The sequence below is a fragment of the Falco cherrug genome, chromosome 4 (assembly GCF_023634085.1).
Source record: "Falco cherrug isolate bFalChe1 chromosome 4, bFalChe1.pri, whole genome shotgun sequence".
In the NCBI taxonomy this organism is placed as follows: Eukaryota; Metazoa; Chordata; class Aves; order Falconiformes; family Falconidae; genus Falco; species Falco cherrug.
The window spans coordinates 30,657,585-30,675,556 of record NC_073700.1 but is presented as its reverse complement, the minus strand read 5'-3'; the positions used below and the strand labels follow the sequence as shown (position 1 = coordinate 30,675,556).

The window sequence follows — 17,972 nt, the reverse complement described above, 5'->3', positions numbered from 1 at the left end:
CTATTTTCCTTCTGTCTTCTGCCTGTGAGGGAAGAGCCGTGTTATCACCGCGCTACTTGCATGCCGGTTGCAGCACCCTGCTCCCACGGCAGCACCTGTGGCAGGAGGTGATATGCACCATATTGCGCAAAAGCAGCTCTTTCATGCAGCGTCTTTGCTGCTGTTTGCTGCGGATGAGGCCACTGCTCCCACTCCAAATGTATTCTTACTTTCTCCTCCACCTAAAGACATCTAATTGCAGAGCCCGTATCTCTAGGCACAGGCATGCAGGCTCTCCAGTGTAAAGGGTTTTAAAGCTCTCAACACCATACAAAATGCTCTCCCCTGTTCTATTGCGGTACATATGACTCATAACTGCACATCAGTTATCTTCTCTTTCCAAAACATCAGTAAGAAAGAGCCCAATTTTAAATCTTCTGTAAGAATTTAGACCCAGTTCATCTGTTTCTCTTGTCTCCTATAGCTAGGTGCATCTGAAGCTAATCCAAATTCCCTAGGTCAAGCCTCATTTGTGCCTGGTAACTTTTAACATCACCAGAAGAGGCTACAGGAGATTTTGTTCATACCAAGAGCATTTTAAGGGGATCATAAGTGAGGGGGAGGGAAAAATGTTTTTTGTTGCTGGCACCTATCAATCTGCTTGGGGCTGAAGTGCAACCATTGAGAGGTCAGGTACAGGAGCACTCCCGTACCCATACCCTCTGAGCATCACACCTAGACAGGAGGCTGATGACATTAGCACGGTCCCACCTAGGCTAGGTATGCTTCCTGCAGGCTGAAACACTTCTGACAGTGGGAGTCCATCCTAAACTCCCTGCGTTACCAGCACTGGTGATAATTTATCGTTAGTCAAAATTTTTACATTTAGAGAGTTAAGACATGATCTAGTCAGTAAGTGAAGTAGGGGCGGGTCAGGGACTGCATCTAGATCAGAGGCATCCCTGTCAGCAAGACGTGATGGCAATTACAGTGTTTTCCCTTGTTCTTACGACACTCCAAGCACAGGAGAGCAGCAGAGCTGGGAAACGCTTTTCTGTCCCGTGCACTTCAATAGCCTACTTCAATATGCAGCCAAGAGCGGCAAAAGGGTCCTTACAGCTGCTCGTTGTTCTGCATCTGGTGGCATTTTGCTGGCGGCTTGTCTATAAAGCAGCTTATCAGAGGCCAGAGATAGAGATACTGTCATAGTTAATCATGTAATTTACTCTATGCAAGTTAGTGCCAGGACATTCTCATTTCTTGAGAACGATGGAGGCTTGCTTCTTCCCGTTACCTGCAGTCCCTAGGAACTGCTGAGTTAAAGCCATTCTTCAACTGTCAGAGCATCCATGCACTAAAAATAGCTGTAAAAATCCTGTAGTGAAAACTGCTGGTTTGTGCAGAATATCTCCAGTATAAGGCAGTGCCATGGACTGCTTCTCTTGATCAATTACTAACTTCTAGGACAGAGCCAAAATGGGGAATCTCCTCAAAAAAGTTAATAGTAATTGAATTTTAAGATCCAGTTCAACCAAAAAGTCTCAGACATGCAGAGACAGGCTCTGCTGCAGTATCAACCAGTTTTAAGAAGCACTCTTCTTCCACTGAGCAGGGACTGTCACCTTTAACAAATCATTAAGCCCCTTCATGACTTGACTTCCTCATTACAATGATGGTTATATGCAAGGTGCTCTCCCAAAACACAGCCACTGGCAGGTGTAAAAGGGAGGGAAGGAAACGAACAGCTCCCTGACTTGATAAGGTCACTCAGGTCTGAAGGAAGGTGAAGCGTGTGAAAGAAGAGAGAAGCCCAGACAACCCATTCTGCAGGACTGGCAGAGGGCACGGAGCCTGACCTACTCCCCTTTAGAAAAGGAACACAAAGGACCACAGCGGTTCCCAGGAAGGCTCTTGTCTGCCAAGAGATGCCAAAGCATCCAGGTTCAAAATGGTATTTCGACAAGGTGTTTGCTTTGTCAGAAGATGATGTCCAGCCCTGTGACTGCTTCAGCAATCAGTGGTACCTGATGCATGGAGCACATTAGCATCATCTCCAGAGAGAGCCTGTTTTCTCCCACATGAGTCACAGATAAGATGCTACAATGACAGCAGAAGTCTGGGCAAGTGAAACATATGCCGTTCTGGAGTGGCAGGAAAGCTCTAGTGACTTGAATTTGCTCCTTCCAGACATATGAAGCAAGCAGAGTAATCTTCTCATTGCTTCTTACAGTTGTCACCGAGGAAAAAAAAGTGCACAAGGGTTGGATGGCAGCAAAGACATAAAGCAGGCAAAAAAAAATCTGAAAATTAAACCAAACTCCTCTGTACCTTGCACAGATGGGAGTAAATGTCTCCATAAAGTTCCCATTGTCACAGAAATCCCTTCTGCTATGTAAAGAAACAATTTACATTTGAGGGGGAGAGGAAATACAGCAGAGAAGGGATAAAGCAAGATAAACATAGTGTGGATGAAAGAGAGAGAAAAAAATAGAAGGTAAAAAAGTGGAAGGCACTGATAGGGGAAGCTGGGTGAGAGACAAGGAAGGACTGTTAACTGCTCAAATAAACATTTTATTGCATCCGCACATAAAATTTAAGCACTTTAAACACCAGGGTGACTGCTAAGTAACTTCCTTTGCAAGGAGCAGATTTGTGACTAACATCACAAGAATCAACAATGCCCAATTTTCACCGCCAGCAGATGCGCTGCAGTTATCAGGTGCAGATAAAGTGACAGTATTTGGTCAATGAGTTTTGAGGTCACCAGTAATGCCCCTGGCAGAACAAAAACACAGAACATATGGCACTTCATGTGCTGAAACTGTCAGACTCATAATTAACTGATTAGAGTACATATGGTGCTCACTGTAAATCTCTCAATGTAAAAAATGCTTGAGACCATTGAAGGTGTCAGCATGAGCCTTCCTTGCAAATCTCTCTTCATTAAAGTTTCATATGGAGCCAAGTGTGTTGTAATAAAGTCACTATTAATGGAGTTATATTTATGATGATTTCTCATTTGTGCAGCTGGATTTCACTTTTCAAACACTAACTCCACATCTGAGCTTTTTCACAGTAGCTGCTGCTTGCATAGAAGCTTCTTGTTTTGTCATATTTACCTTGAAATTAGAAGTTGCGAGAGCAAAGGTAGTAAAAGTTAACCAAATTGACAAGAAAACTGTTAATATCACCAGTATCAAAACAAAAATTCACGCCTTAATATAAATAAGGCTACAATTCTGTTTATTTTAAGTATTTATAGCAGGCTGGCCAGGGACAAATTCCCACTCCCTCTTCAGTTCCAAAACACACTTTTAAAAAGATGGTGAGTGACACTTCATTAACCACATGAAATAGCCCGACACAGCCTGATTGCTTTTCCAGCCACCATTTCAGATGGCATTTTCCTTTGCATCTCCCCTCTGCTTTACATTCAACAGTCCATAAAGTGCTTCCTTAAACCTCTCCAGCCAGATCAGTGGTGGTGTGAGTGGGGGGCTGGGCTGGGGGCAGGCAGTTCTGGGACAGATAAAGCAGTAATTTTTGATCCCAGAACAGATTATGTGTTTGCATGTCCATGCATAAGAGATCCAGCTTTTCTCATCAGGGATGATGGGGGGGATTCATCAAATGAAGGGGATTTATAAAAAGTTCCCCATCAGCCTCTCTTTGCCTTTCAGTTCTCTGCCCTATCAGGCTCCGCTAGGACAAGCTCTTATGTAGCACCACTGCATCTCTGAAGTGATCTGGGATGAAAGCATCCTTCTGCATTCCAGTTTCTGGAAAGGTGCCTGTAACCAAGCAATGTCTGTGATGTGGATGCAGCAGTGCTCCCAGCAGCTGTCCTGCCCAGCAAGGGCTGGGGAAGAAGGGAGTCTGGCATGACCCAGTGCATCACCTAACTCCATCCTCCCAAAGTAACACTCACACACAACCCTCCAGGGCTTACACATACCTCTCTCATTCCCTGTGTTCTTTTAAATGGCTCCCCACCTCCATTTACACATCAAGCAAAGGACTTATCAGAGACCTCATCTCCCTAATGAGTTAAAAGTTGTTGCCTCAGCCCTAAATTCTTCCTAGTTCCACACAGTTTCCTCCTTGCTTCTACTGCGTTATCACTATCACTCTGTCTTCACCAGAGTGAAGCAGCACTGCTGCTGGAATGGATGGGAAAATCTCCATTTTCAGGGTAAGGAAAAATCCCTGTTAAAAACATCAGTTTTTCCTCTCTATGGTTTGTTCATCGGTGGGGCTGCTGGTAACAGATTAGGGCAGTCAGAAGAAACAAGAAAAAAAAAGAAATATCAAAGGGTTCTCTGCTAGGGAGCACAGAAAGAGATTTTAGTAAATTAAGTACTCTACAGCAAAAAAAAAACCAACCCAAACCAAACAAACAAAAAAAACTGTGATAAAAGAAGTCAGGCAGGAGAGACATGGTGCATGGTGTGAATTTTAAGGTTTGTGAACAAAGCTGAAAGGTAGAAACAACAAAATACAATGCAAGAGGATGCAATTGCCTTACAGGTTTCAAGGACTTTTTTAAACTGAAGATGCTCCTGGACCACAGTGATACCTGCAGCCTCCCCAGCAGGGATGCAGCGCCTGGGGACTGTGCAAGGGCTGCTCCTGTACACAGCGTCCCGGTGTGTGCTGAGCTGCCAGAAGCACTCCTCTGCGGGCATAACTGGGGTTACCTAGGGTGGTATATCCCCTGTTAACTAGTGATCTTGTTTTCCACACTGTAGCAAAAAGTAAGAGCATCAGCCAGGCCTTTGCAGCTCAGATCCATCACTCGCTCTTTGCTGCCTCCCCAGACCTCTACATGGATCTCATCAGAACAGCTGGGCATGTTGTCGCTTTGCTGCCACGTGCACGATGCTCACGGATGCGCTCTTCTCGTTCCCCTGTGCTTCTCTACAAGCTGATTGTGTGCTGCCCTCCCAAGCCCATCCACACCAGGGGCTCCCGGGATGCCCCCACCCTTCTGCCACACTGACCTCAACGTGCTGAAGTTCCCTTTCTCCTTCCCTCCCCACCCCGCTCCGGAGCCTGTTTCTCCCACACCTCAGAAACAACTGAGGTTCCAAGGTGCCTCATTCCAGCTGTCTCCTCCGTTTGTGAGATGAGTCATGCAGGTGTCAACATTTCTAAAATTTGTACAGAGGCTCAGCAGAGCTGGGAGGGTGCAGAGCATTATGTTAGAAGTTATTAATAGCTGCTATCGACCAGTTCTTTGATCTACAGGCAGTTGATTACAGCTGCTGCTCTGGATGATGAGGCACCAGGAGTCCTGCCTGTACCTCAACTTCCCTTTTCCAGTTTCCAGATTTTTACTAGACCAAAAAACTTTCCCCAAAAATTTCAAAATAGATGGGATTCAGCAGCCACCACTGCAGTCAGAAAGACAAACACAATCAAGCGAAGCATAAAATTTTACTTTACAAGGGGAATATCAGGTCTTTGAATCCTGCTTCTAGCAAAGTCTTTGAAAGGCTTAAAGGTTGACATCACACACAACAAAGCTCCAGAGAACACAGCTCCTTTCTGAAATTTTCCATGTAGCCCTTAATCTATAGCCATGGAAAAAAAAAAAAACATAGAATTTGTTCCCTATAAATAAAGGGGCGTAGCAATTGGTTCCCACACTCTTTCATGCTTTCACTTGATGAAGGAAACGTCTTTCACTGTTGCCCAAAGATAGCATGAACATCTGACCCATTCAGGGAAACGATTCCAGAAATCTCCCTCCAGCAACCTAGAGCCACTGTTGGAAACAACTAAGAAAACAGAATAAAAGAGTCACCTATCACTTTATGCCGGCAGCATCTAATCCTGTTCTGTCTGGTGGTAAGCAGTATGGTGATCAAAAGACAACACGAGAGAAACATTCTGAGACAAGACAAACTCAGGCAAATTTCCATTTTATCTGAGGTTACCAGCTAACATCTCCATCAGCTTGCCCAAAACTTTGCAGAATTCCTTTTCTGAGAAACAGGATGATACTGATCTGTACCACACTATACTGCTCCGCTCACTAAGGATTTAAAGGTCACTGGAGCCAGTATTGCCTGACTGAAGACCCCACCCACCAACACAAGAAAAGAGCATTTTTAAGGATGCCAGAAGCAACAAAGAGAGTTATGTTCAGTGGGACAACCCACTCTATGCCTTCAACATGAACCTAAGGAGCATCACTTCCTACAAGTTTTACTCCATTTGAATTCTGTCGTGTATAAATCTATAGAATGGTGGAACTAGACATGCAGAAAGAAAAATTCCCATACTTATGACTATTGCAAAGCCTATGTAATAGAACTGCCAACCTTTAAGATCACAGACATATTCCAAATATTTCAGCTCCTGACCATAAAGCCCACTCCATTATGACAAAGTACAACAGAGAAGAGGGGAACTACTTGGCAAATGCATGTTCACATTTACCTTGTTACATTTCACATTACAAAAAGAGAACTAAAAGGAGTATCAGAATTCCTTCAAGAAATAGCTCTGTCTTTGGAAGGAATGTTTTTTCTTAGAGAAAACCTAGTAAAAAGCATTCAATAGAGTTACTGGTATTCTGGAGTTTTCAGGCCCAATGCCAAGATGAGAAGAATTAACATCAGACACTCACTTCTTCAGCCCTTAAGAGTAAAGCTCTACAAGCACACACTCACTCACGCTGCATATTGAAGAGCCCTGCTACACGTGTGATCCAGTGAATCACTTCGAGCAGACCACAGAGAAGACACCACACCTGCTACACTTCATTACCCCTTGACTTTCCCCGATATACAACCCTTTAACCCGCAGGAACTAGTTGCCACTCCAGCCACGCAGCACAGCTGGGCTTAGCACAAAGCACGCTCACCACCACCCAGAGATCCTTCCTGGCTTCTGCCAGCTTCAGATGCGGAATAACAACTCGTAGGTCTTATTGATCCTGGAATTTTGAAGTCTGAATTTTGCAAATCTCTCTTTTGTGAGGGCAGATCACATCACTAGGCAATTCAATCTTACAGATCTCAACTACTTCACCCCTGGGTGAACCATAGTGCTTCTTCATTACCTCCAGCTCGGTGTTATGAGCATGCAGCTTCTGGACCATCTCCTCAGCCTCACGCATACGCCGGTTCAGCTGGGGCGAGTGCTCCGAAGGGGTCAGCTCGCTGTCATACGATTCCAGGATTGCTCGCATCCCATCACGCTCCTGTCAGGAAGAACAGCAAACACCTTTAGGGATAAAGCCTCTAACCTCACTCCAAGGAAAGGGTTCCCAGAACAATATTCTACATTTTTGCCTACTGTTCTTTTACACAGCAATGAAACTCTGATGGATATACGCTCATCATCTTCATATCGGCATCAGGCCACAGATGAAACACACAGTTCTAACAAAATAAATGTTGCTGCGCTGAAAACCGAAAAATTAGACTGTCATGTGCTTATAGAAGCACATATCCCTTGCAGGAAAGCAACATGAGTACACTCTTAACAAGCAGATGGCAACTGAAAACAGAGCCTGCCTTCTTTTTTGGAGACACTATTCTAATTCAACATGGCTGAATGGGTTCCTTCAGCAACATATTTAGTGTAGTACTTGACATTTTTCCTGCCAAAGAGTTCCAGCAATGAATGAACAGAATTGTCACAACAGAAACAAAACAGATTTGACAACGAACAAAGTGGCTGAGAGCAAATACCCTCTAAATTTATGTGACTTAAACTCGTTGAACGCTGCAAAACTCAGTGTTTAAATAAATATTTTTTCAGAGGTTAGTATCTCACAGACAATGTGTTTGGCTCACTTTGCTACTTGCTGGCAATTATAACCACGTGTTTGCAGAGAAAAACAAAAAGAAGGATCCCTCTCCCCTCTGTGAGCACTTGCACTCCCCAAGTATAAAGCTAAAGGTAAAACTTTGGGGGGCGCTCCTGGTTGGAGTATTTCCTAATGCATTCCCAACTTCAGATAGCACCTAACACCCACTTCCGAGGCATTGATGGAGAAGAAGAATGGGGACAAAAGGCTGAGAACTTCAAAAAGTCAGGTGTATTTTAAGGAGATTACCACTTACAGTGCCACATGCATACAGGGATTAGCCAGCTGACGAAGTATTTTATTCTTTGACTGCATGGAAGAGCCTTGATGTTTGTGAGGCTACAGAACAGGGTCAAAAAAGGCCCCTGGCATAAATCCAAAGAGCAAAAACTCTGAGGAAGTCTGACAGTGCAGCCTCCCTTCCACTGCTGAAGTTTGCCATCTCACCCTGTTACAGAAATGCACAAGCGCCCTGAGCAAAGCAGTTCTCTCGTGTGAATTCTGCCACCACACACGTGCAAAATATTATTATAAGACCACTCAGTTTTATAGCTGTGCAGTTCACATCCAGACCAGGCCACTGCCGTTACACTGAACCTGGAGCACTTCACAAACCCACCTTGGCCACACTGAAATGCTTCGCTAGGATTCTGCTCTTCTGGGGAAATCAGGAATTGCCAGGGTACAAAAAAAAGGTCCTTTTCCCCCCACCCCCGAACGAAAAAGGCTGTATTTCAGACAGCAATGGTGATGCTAACTGCTCAGCTGAGCAAGCCCATCTACAAAGACTACTGACCTCCTTCAAAATCTAAAGGTCAAAGACCGAACACGGATAGCAAGTGCACGTGTGGGAAAGGGAAGGAACATTCAAATTTGAGTTGTGAAAATAAGACTAGGGGCACTGCCAGAGGTACAGCATGTGTTCAGAACATGTTGTGGACTGAAAGGTCAATCAAGATGCTTGGGTTGGTCAGCAGGTAAAAGGATCCCAAGACCAAAGGACAGCCTAGGGCTACAGGAACTGAGTTAACAAAATAATAAAGAAAAACAGGTTTTAACATAAACAGGTCTGGAAGCTACTACTAGCTCCTTGCTCAGTCCTGACGGAAGAGAAACATTCTTCCAAGGAAAGCACAGTTTTGCCATAGTTTAGAAAGAATTACCATCTGGCAGACATATGAAAGGAAGCACTTACATGTTACTGCAGAAGAAGAAAACCCAAAACCAGCTACACCATGCCTGCCTTGTAATGAACTTCTTTAGCAGAAAGGCAGCAGTACAGGATCGGTCCATCCTCCTCCTCCCTCACACACATCACCCCATTTGCCCAGTGCATTCTCCATAAGGCAAACTACTATTGCTCAGCAGATGATTTTCATTCCCTGTTTATTGCAGAATCATTGTCCAGAGCACAGAAGAGAATTTAATGACAGTGTTTAGCAAAGGTATTGGTTTGATCCTTCTATGTTGCTGCAATTACAGCACCCTCTCTCTTTCTCTGTGCTCCTAGCTGCTCCGCTATCCTAATTTTCTGCTAAGCATCTTTCATCGAAGTGATAATTTAACACTGTAATGTTCTTGCCATTACAGCAGGGCAGTCCCAAAATCCTTAGCATTTTTTCAAAAGCAAACAGGACCCCTGGCAATTCCCATCACACTCGGCTTCCAATTAACTGCTGAATATTAGGTCATCTGAGTCATCCCCAGGAAGATCCTAGCAGTTCCCTGAGCTGCTCAGCTGCAAGGAGGACAAGCTTCTGCTTTCATGTTAGGATGGGAAAACTGCATGGGAGCAGGACATCCCTACCGGCCGTCCTTCCCCTAAAATCAACCACCGAGCTTGCCCTTCAAAGCCTTTCTCTTAAAGGAAGAGTAAAAGTCTCAAGAAAAAAACATGCACGGTAAACACAGCACAAGCTGTATTGGGGGGAAAAAAGGTGCTGAAAAGCTGAAATAAAGGGTGGTACAATTAAACACTTCATCCTGGAGTTTAGCTTTCCTCTTTAATTATTTCTAAATATTAATACTGTAATGAAATCAATTCTCAGCTTCCAACAAGTGGTCCCCAGCTCCATTTTTTAAATTTCTCCCCATCAAGAGCACTTACTGAAAGCTTTTCCCCTCCCTCCTAAAGATCTTGTTAGTTTGGCAGGAAATAGAAGTTCTTGTTGAGAAGTCCTCTGTCTAAAAAGATTCTCTAAAACATAATCCTGATTTAGTAACTGCTGCAATATCTCCTCATCCCACATGCCCCATCGTAAGCCTCCCCAGGGACTTTCAGGTGCCCTTTCCAACATTTTTCCAACACCTCTGCTTTCTATCAGAAGAGTATTTATCAGAATTACTAAAAAGCAGTTTCTCTGGGAATTTCCAAAGTTTTCCCAGCGCAGGGCATCTCTGCTTACTCACCATGGACCACACACTGGCACATTTCCAGGTGCTCTTTACCTTGACCAGTTTCAAATTAACAGCAGAACAGAAACGCATCTTACTCTAAACATGCCCTAAAAACAGAATAATTGGGTTTTATGTTCTTTATAAACCTAGGAAATTAATGCCCTACAGCAAACTCCAGTGCTGCAGCTTGCAGCTGTGTTTGAGGAGATGTAAGTTTGAAAAAGAGGAAGGATAGTGATTTTTTCAAAGGTTGAACAGTTTCCCTTCCTTCTGCCAGCAACAACCAATTCACCAAACAAACGTGCCTCCTACTATTGCTTAAATAACTAAAAAGAAAACGTTTTATAATCTTAACTAAAAGAAAGCTTCTTTCCAGTCCTCCCACCAGCTCCTCTATTCCCTCTATGTAAAGCCAAAATTTGACCCAGCTGGGGAGTAGCTTGAAGCTACAGGAAAGTCTCTTTCCCCAGCATTCACACACCAGAGGGCTACCAGAGCGGGTCAGAAACAGCAGTAACATAAGCGACTTTGGGGTTAATTTTAGGGAAAGAACTGAGAACTGTTCACATAAGCATCATCATCACCCTCCCCACCGAGGTCCCCCAGGACACTGGAGCAGTGCTGCTGCATATCTCCAAGGGCAGCCACAGCTTCAAATATTTGCACACTGAGTAGTATGACAGTGACTCCCAGCTGTGTATTGGAAGCAACTGAAGAGTAAAATGCAGCCAAAAAAATTTTTTTTTCAAAGTCATCTGACCTTATATACATACATTCAAACTCAGGCCCTATTCCTGTTGATGTTCATTAGCCCCTCCTCAAACATACATACACACAATTCACCGCAGACTTTCTAATTAGTTGAAGAAAAGAAAAATCAATAGGAAAGAAATTAAAGTTACAAATCTCACTGAAGTCAGTCACACACCCAGGGAAAATTTGTTCCTGGGGTAAAGTTTATCTAGTGTCATAATTTTATTGAAATCCTATATCTTCCTATTGACTTTTATCGTTTCGAGCTGGATGCCAGTGTTATCATTATTAGAGTCTCAGTGTTGCTTGCAGGCCCGAGGTTTGGGGGTTTGGTTTTTTTCCCTTTTATAAACAAGCTGTAATTGTCTGGTTTATTGATCAATAAATCTTTCAACTGCCTCTCTTTATCCGGCTTCTGTTCTGGTAAGTCTCCTGCACCATTCTCTGAAAGAAAATATAGGGTTGTTGTTTTTTAAAGAACAGATTGTTTTGTCATTAGCAATGAAAGAGCAGGAATTGTGCTGGTCGGTTCCGATAATGGCTTTTTAATGACAGTTGCTAGTAACAGTAAAATCTGCTTTATTTCCACATGAGTGAACTTCCACTATTAATCCACAATCCAAATGCACAGCTCTCTCACTTGCTCTCTCACTTCTGCATGGGTTAAAGCCTGGCAGAGACTGACTTTGTAAAGTGGAATCATAATGATATTTCCCACTCGGCGCTTTTTTGATGGTACAGAAATATTCCTGTTCCTAGCGTTAGATGAGCTTTTTGTTTAATTAATGATAATTTTTGGAGAATGTTAATAGACTGCTTCATTATAGGAAATCAGTGGCAAGATTTCCCCCTCCTCTTCCTCTCCAGACTCCGAACTCCAAATTAGTTGTAATAAGAGAAAATTTCGAGACTGAAGATACGGAGTTTCAACATCAAACAGATGCTATTTGCAATCAGGTATAATTTAGCTAACTATTCCCTGTAAAAACACAAATAAAAGAGAAAGATGACTGTGTAAGAGAGGTCTATGCTTTCTTGATCTGAGCTGTACAAATACACACATAGAAAAAGCGGGGTAGTAACTCTGCCTTGACCAGATGTTTAACATTAGTAAAACTAGCAGCATGAGGTGTGGGAACATAAGCCAAAATATGGGCAGAAATAACTGAAGAATACTTCAATATATTAGAGCATGTCAGGACCTATTGAAAAAATATATCCTTAGGGTAGATGAAAACTTAGTTACGATAATTTCTGGTCCATGAGCAACCACCTTTGATGAACTCATAAATGGCAGGACAGGCCCTGAAAACAGGACAGAGGAACAGACCCAACCTTGTAAAAGAAGGATAAATGAGAAAATACAATTATAAATCTTGCAATTATAAATCACTTCAACATTTCGGTATCTCATAAAATACTTGAAGAAAACATTAACAATTAAATTGCAAACAGCTAGAAAAGAATTAGGGAGAAGAAACAATCAACTGAGCCTTAATATGATTAATATCAAACCACTCTAATTTCCTTCTTTGACAGGTAACCTGTCTACTGAATAAAGGCAAGCAATAAATGTTATAAATCTCAACTTCAGTGATGTCTTTATCAAAGAGGAGGATTACAACTCAACTTCTCTGTAATTCAGAGAAATGAATTTGTATCAAGGTGCTGAAACACATGAAAGCAAAGCACAGAGCCCTGCATGCTGTGTGGCAACACAGACACGAGGTACCGTTAATAGGCTGCAGCATCATTTAGCATCTGCCCCTTCCCCAAGCTGCCCGTTTGCCCCCAGCTCACAGGAGATACGTGTATCACGCTTCAAGCTTGTCGGGATACAGGCAGCTGCTTTACACACCATGGAGAAGCACTGGCTGGGGAACATGCATGGGGCTACTGACAGTAAACAGGTTCTGCCCCAGTTTGATGGCTGGAGGAATTGATAAGGATATAAGCCTTACTTTGTAATTTGTCTTCTCTCTTCAAAGATGTATGTTCACATCCCACTGCCTTACAGAAAAAGGGGGGGGAGTAAAAACACAGTGACAGCAAGACCAAAGAAACAGGGGGCTGAAGGCAGGGCACTGGCTAAAGGCACATTTGGTCAGACTTTGCTATTACAGGAATGTATCTAAGGGAGCTACATCCCCTCAGCTCCTGACACCCTTGGAGCACTGCTAACAAGAGCTAATCAACTCTTCCAGAACAGACAAAAAACCCCAAGAGTTCTATGCCAAACAAAACCAGAAAAAATTAAATTACTAGAAACTCTTCAAATCCTCCTTGTCTACAGCAGCATCTACCAGAAGGCAAATTGTTCCCCTTTCTCTTACCACCCTTAACTTCCATACTAATCATCTTCAAACCAAAATTTTCTATTCTCAAACCTCCAAACCGCTTCCTTCTCAGCTACAGCCATTTCCCAACATTTATCTCTGTGGTTGACCTATTTTCACATTACTTTGCAAATTAGAACTGACTGCAGACACATATGTATATACACACCATTGACTTTCTACTCAAGACCTCAATTAAAACAGCATTTACAAAAAAAACTGTTAACTCCATAAAAATAAAAACATCCAGCACATTTCACTACCCTTGCACTGAGAAGAACATTAGGAAATGGATTTTCAAAATATCCTTACCTCTCAAATGTGACTTTCGATAAATCAAACCTCTGCTTGCATTTTTGCCCCTCAAGCCAATATAAGGCTCTTGCAGGAGTCTAAAGATGGATGTAACCTATAAAGAAGCCCTTCAGATGTATTGTGCCCTACAACCAGGGCTTCTCCAACAAAAATAAAAATTCTTTCTTTATAAGTCCAAGACCTGAATAGGTGGGAAAGAGGTCAGAAGGACTGATGTACTCTGTAACCACAAGCACAGCAAACCAGGAATTAAGCATCCCTCTCTGTCCCACCATCTCTCTGTAACTGATGGGTTTCATCACTTTTTGTGATACTCTCATAACAGCCATTTTCTTGCCACAAAAGGTAGCATATCATTAATGTTGAACACCAACTTTGCACCCAAGGTTGGAAGTCTGGAGAAAGCAGCCACCATGGGAAACTGTGGTGAGAAGAGGACGCAACCAGGCAGAGAGCTTGCAAAAGATGATCAAAGGCTAATTTAGGTGCCAGAACAAGACATTCAGAGAGATTCTTAGCTTCCCAACCATAATTTCTTAAATTCTGGAGACTCTGCAATCTGATTGCTCTTTTGGCAAACAGTCAGCAGGCAACTTTAAATGTACACCTACAAATTCCGGTGTATCTTATATGCTCTTATATTCCTTAAGTTTTTCCTCCAGAATTACAGTTCTTCCTTTCTAGCTCTTGTCCCTCACCTCCAATACTTCTCTGGAGAGGGCTCAGCTTGCCTTATATCCTGGCAATGGACCAGAGCAAATAAATCCACTGTAACTCTTTTAATGTCTCTTGATAAATCCCCTGCTTATTATCTTCTGGAAAATTGTGCATGGTCTCTAAAACCCTCATTTTGCTTATAGCACATACATATGCCAGCTGACAAGCAATCACACCACTGACACTGCAACAAACTAAATATCATTTGACTAAAATACCCCTGGGGTCCCCTTGCTTCACAGAGAGTTTAACATGTTCAGTTATGTTTCCCAGCCTCCTGCTGCCATGAAATAATTTTATGATTTTTCTTCATTTAACTCCCATCTACTGGAACACTCACCACTGCCTATCTAGCACAAGCTTGCTTTTCTATCTCAGTGTATTTCTCATCTCTTGATTAAAAAAACCTCCCCTTCTTTCTACCACTTCTCTTAGCCCTGCTGCTCAAGCAGTAGCAATCTTCCACAAGTGTGAAGCTGCTTTATTCACCTGCCTCAGCACAGGGCCACTCTCTATCTGACACCAGTATCTGATGCCATGTGCACGGTTCACATTTGGAAAACGGTCATTTCTTTAAAAAAAATTTAATACCATGAATTCTTCAACCTAGCCACTAGATTACCATTGCTGGCAGAGGGAAGGCATGGAACTGACAAGGAAATGTATTCATCCTTACTTACTGGCAATATAAAACTAATATTTTATTCACCTATTTAAAAAAAAAAAAAAAGAAAGAAAAAAAAGAAAAAATCTTATTCAACCCTGAAAAGAAAGGTTTTGTGAGAGTGCATCAGATTCTTCTATTCTGCCAGTGTCTACAGCACATAAAAATTCAGACCTATGTTCATTCCTTACCCTCAGATTTCTTTTTCCTCCTGCCTACTAAGTATCCCAGATATTGGCCTCTAAATCTCTTAACAGCCAGTTTCCTGCAGTTCTAGACGCTTAAATATCATTAACTTTGGAGAAAAGTAAACTGAACTGTGCTCTAAGCCGGTGTGGTTATCTCTGCAAAAATAAAGGAGGAGGAACTGCACCACTGCCTGGGCTCTGTTCCTAGGGATTCAGGTTACAACAACCGAAGCAGGAGGACAAATCTCTCGCATCAGATTTTGAGAGGACAAAAAAATCACAGACCTGAGTTCATCCGATGAGCTCAACACAGCACATTCCATTAAACGTGAAAAGTAATTTCTTGGTCCCCTTACAATGTGTCAACAACTGTAGGAATATGGCAGCTGTGGTTTTTTGAAAATGGCAAAGAAAAAGGGCTTTTGGTTAGCGCTTCAGAATATACATCACCTGACTGCTTTATTAAAAAATTGTAGTAATTTTCCATATTTTACTTAATTCATAAAACATTCCCTCTACTACCTCCAGGGTATAAAAGATCAGCAACTTCAACAAGAGTTTCAAAAATCAGACACCAGGTTATCTCCTAGGTCACCCCTAGCACATCTGCATTATCTTTACAGGATTCTCCTGGGCAGAGGGGACACAGGTTCTTGCCCTCACAGCCCAGCAACACCTCCTTAGGAAGGGACACGGTGCAGAGAGGACTGAGCAGTCTGGCTGCTACAACAGAACTTCCTCAGGCAATGAGCTGAGTAACACACGTGAAGCCTGCAGACACCCACAGCACCTACAGGACAAAACTCCACGTCACGTCAGACCAAAGTCGCAAGCCACAGGGCTGAACGCGTCTATACAAAGAGCCTTTCTGCTCACTATACGTTGGGGTTAAAATATTTTCACTTATCCACAGCTGTTGGAAACTCCCTTCAATTACTGGCCCATAACTACTAGGGAACTGTCCAGGAGCCCACAGTATTCGTAGATCCACCCTGATGCAGAATACAGAGGGGTAAAAAAAACCCAAACAGCCCACATGTACAGTACCACATCCAGTGCCTGCCCAGCCCCGACGCTTAAGTTGTTGACCAAAAGCCGTAGAGCATTTTGGTAAGCACAGGAGGTACAGCGTGCAACTTCCATACAACGTAAGCCATTTATAAGGCAAAAGAATAAACATATTCTTGCTGAAATTGTAATAACTATAAAGGGTCATTTCTCACCCAAGCTGTGCTCCCAACAGTAAGACTGGGCTAGCTTAAGGGACAGCTTATTTAACCACAGCCAACGATTTATCTAGGGCAAAACAATAACAAGCCATTATTTTTAACTAAAATGCTATGATTCAGTCTGATATGGTCAAAATACTAATTTCACATTACACAACACATGTTTCACATTACCCACATGGTGTGGGTCACATGTTTTAACTTGTACCCTTTGAAAATATGGATGAACAATCATTTTAACACTTTGTATATATAAGCCAACTAAAAAGGTTAAAAACATAGACCAAGCAACCAAGTAACACCACCTCTTCAGCTTTTTTAAGATCAGCTTATTCTCTCCACCCAGAGCACAGTTCAGAAAACACCCACAGAAATGCCTCATTAGCTTAATCAGGAGCTACCTTCAGGGTCACTCTCAGGAAGCAAACACCACCAAGCCTGGCTACTCCTTAACCCTGTGAGCTGCACTTCTGGAAAGAGTTTTCTCCATCTAAAAAAGCAAACGTGCCACCTTGGTGCTCTGGACTGCAGCTTCTTGAGCAGAGGTTTGTCATACGCCAGCACCCTAATCCCTTGTAAACATCAGTGCAGGCTGGTGTAGAAGATCATGAACCACCCCTCTGTGCCTGGGATCCCACCCCTCTAGAGACCCAGAGAGGACAAAGAATAAAATCAGATGCTTAAGAACCAGCCACAAGGACCACATCAGGCAGGTACAAGGTTATGGCACTTTACCACCATTCCAGTTGCACCCTCACCTTGGGCTTCCCAGCTCCAAAAAAAAGCCATTTAATGAACACTTTTGAAAACAAGCTCTCACTGACAACTCCTCCGGATATTTTTATTGATCATATAAATATCCAGTCTCTTTCTGAACCCTGATAAATTTCTGACGGAAATGAATCCCATTGCTTGAAAATGTATTTTCTTTTATCAGTTTTTAATTTGCCATCTTTCAGCTTCATTGAACACCTTTGTTCTTGCACTGCACAGACAGGGAAAACAACAGCTCCCAAACAAGTTCTCTAAAGCCATTCATTCATTAGACTCTGCACTTTCAACTTGTCACCTCCCATTCAACTACTTTTTAAGGTAAACAAATCCAACCTTTTATTTTCTAGCATAACTGCTTTCCCAGTCACTCACAGTCTCATCACCTGTTTCTGACTGCTGCTCTCATTCTGCAGCATCCTTAGCTGAAGTAGGTTGATGAGGAATGAAGCAAAAGAGTGAAGATGCACCTGCGAGTCACTGGTCCCTTCCCCACCTCTCTCCGTGAGCAACAGGTACACTCTCACCCAGCTCCTGGCTGGCTAAATTGATCCTAACATGATCCTAACACCTGCTGCTCATCAAACTCTTTCACACACAGGTTACTCACAGACCCACTCCACCAGCACCTCCCCACAGGCAAGGACCCGCTGACTGCGCTCAGTGCCAACTGCTCAGGTTGGCAAACACCTACTGCTCACCAACTTCAGAGAAGTTAGAAAAAGAACCATTAGAGAAGCAGGACAAGATGCTCTCCCAAAAGCTGCTGAGCCAGGGGATGGCAAAAGTCCAGTGATTTGC

At 42.9% G+C, this 17,972-nt stretch overlaps 1 protein-coding gene across 1 annotated transcript in view; it reads right to left on the bottom strand.

Moving 5' to 3' along the window:
• The window catches only part of MAD1L1 (mitotic arrest deficient 1 like 1), a 380,521-nt gene that overhangs the window by 213,181 nt on the left and 149,368 nt on the right, over positions 1-17,972 (bottom strand). The window contains exon 12 of the mRNA XM_005438213.4: positions 7,049-7,189. Coding sequence (XP_005438270.2) covers positions 7,049-7,189 — 141 coding nt within the window. The remainder of the gene's footprint in view (positions 1-7,048; positions 7,190-17,972) is intronic.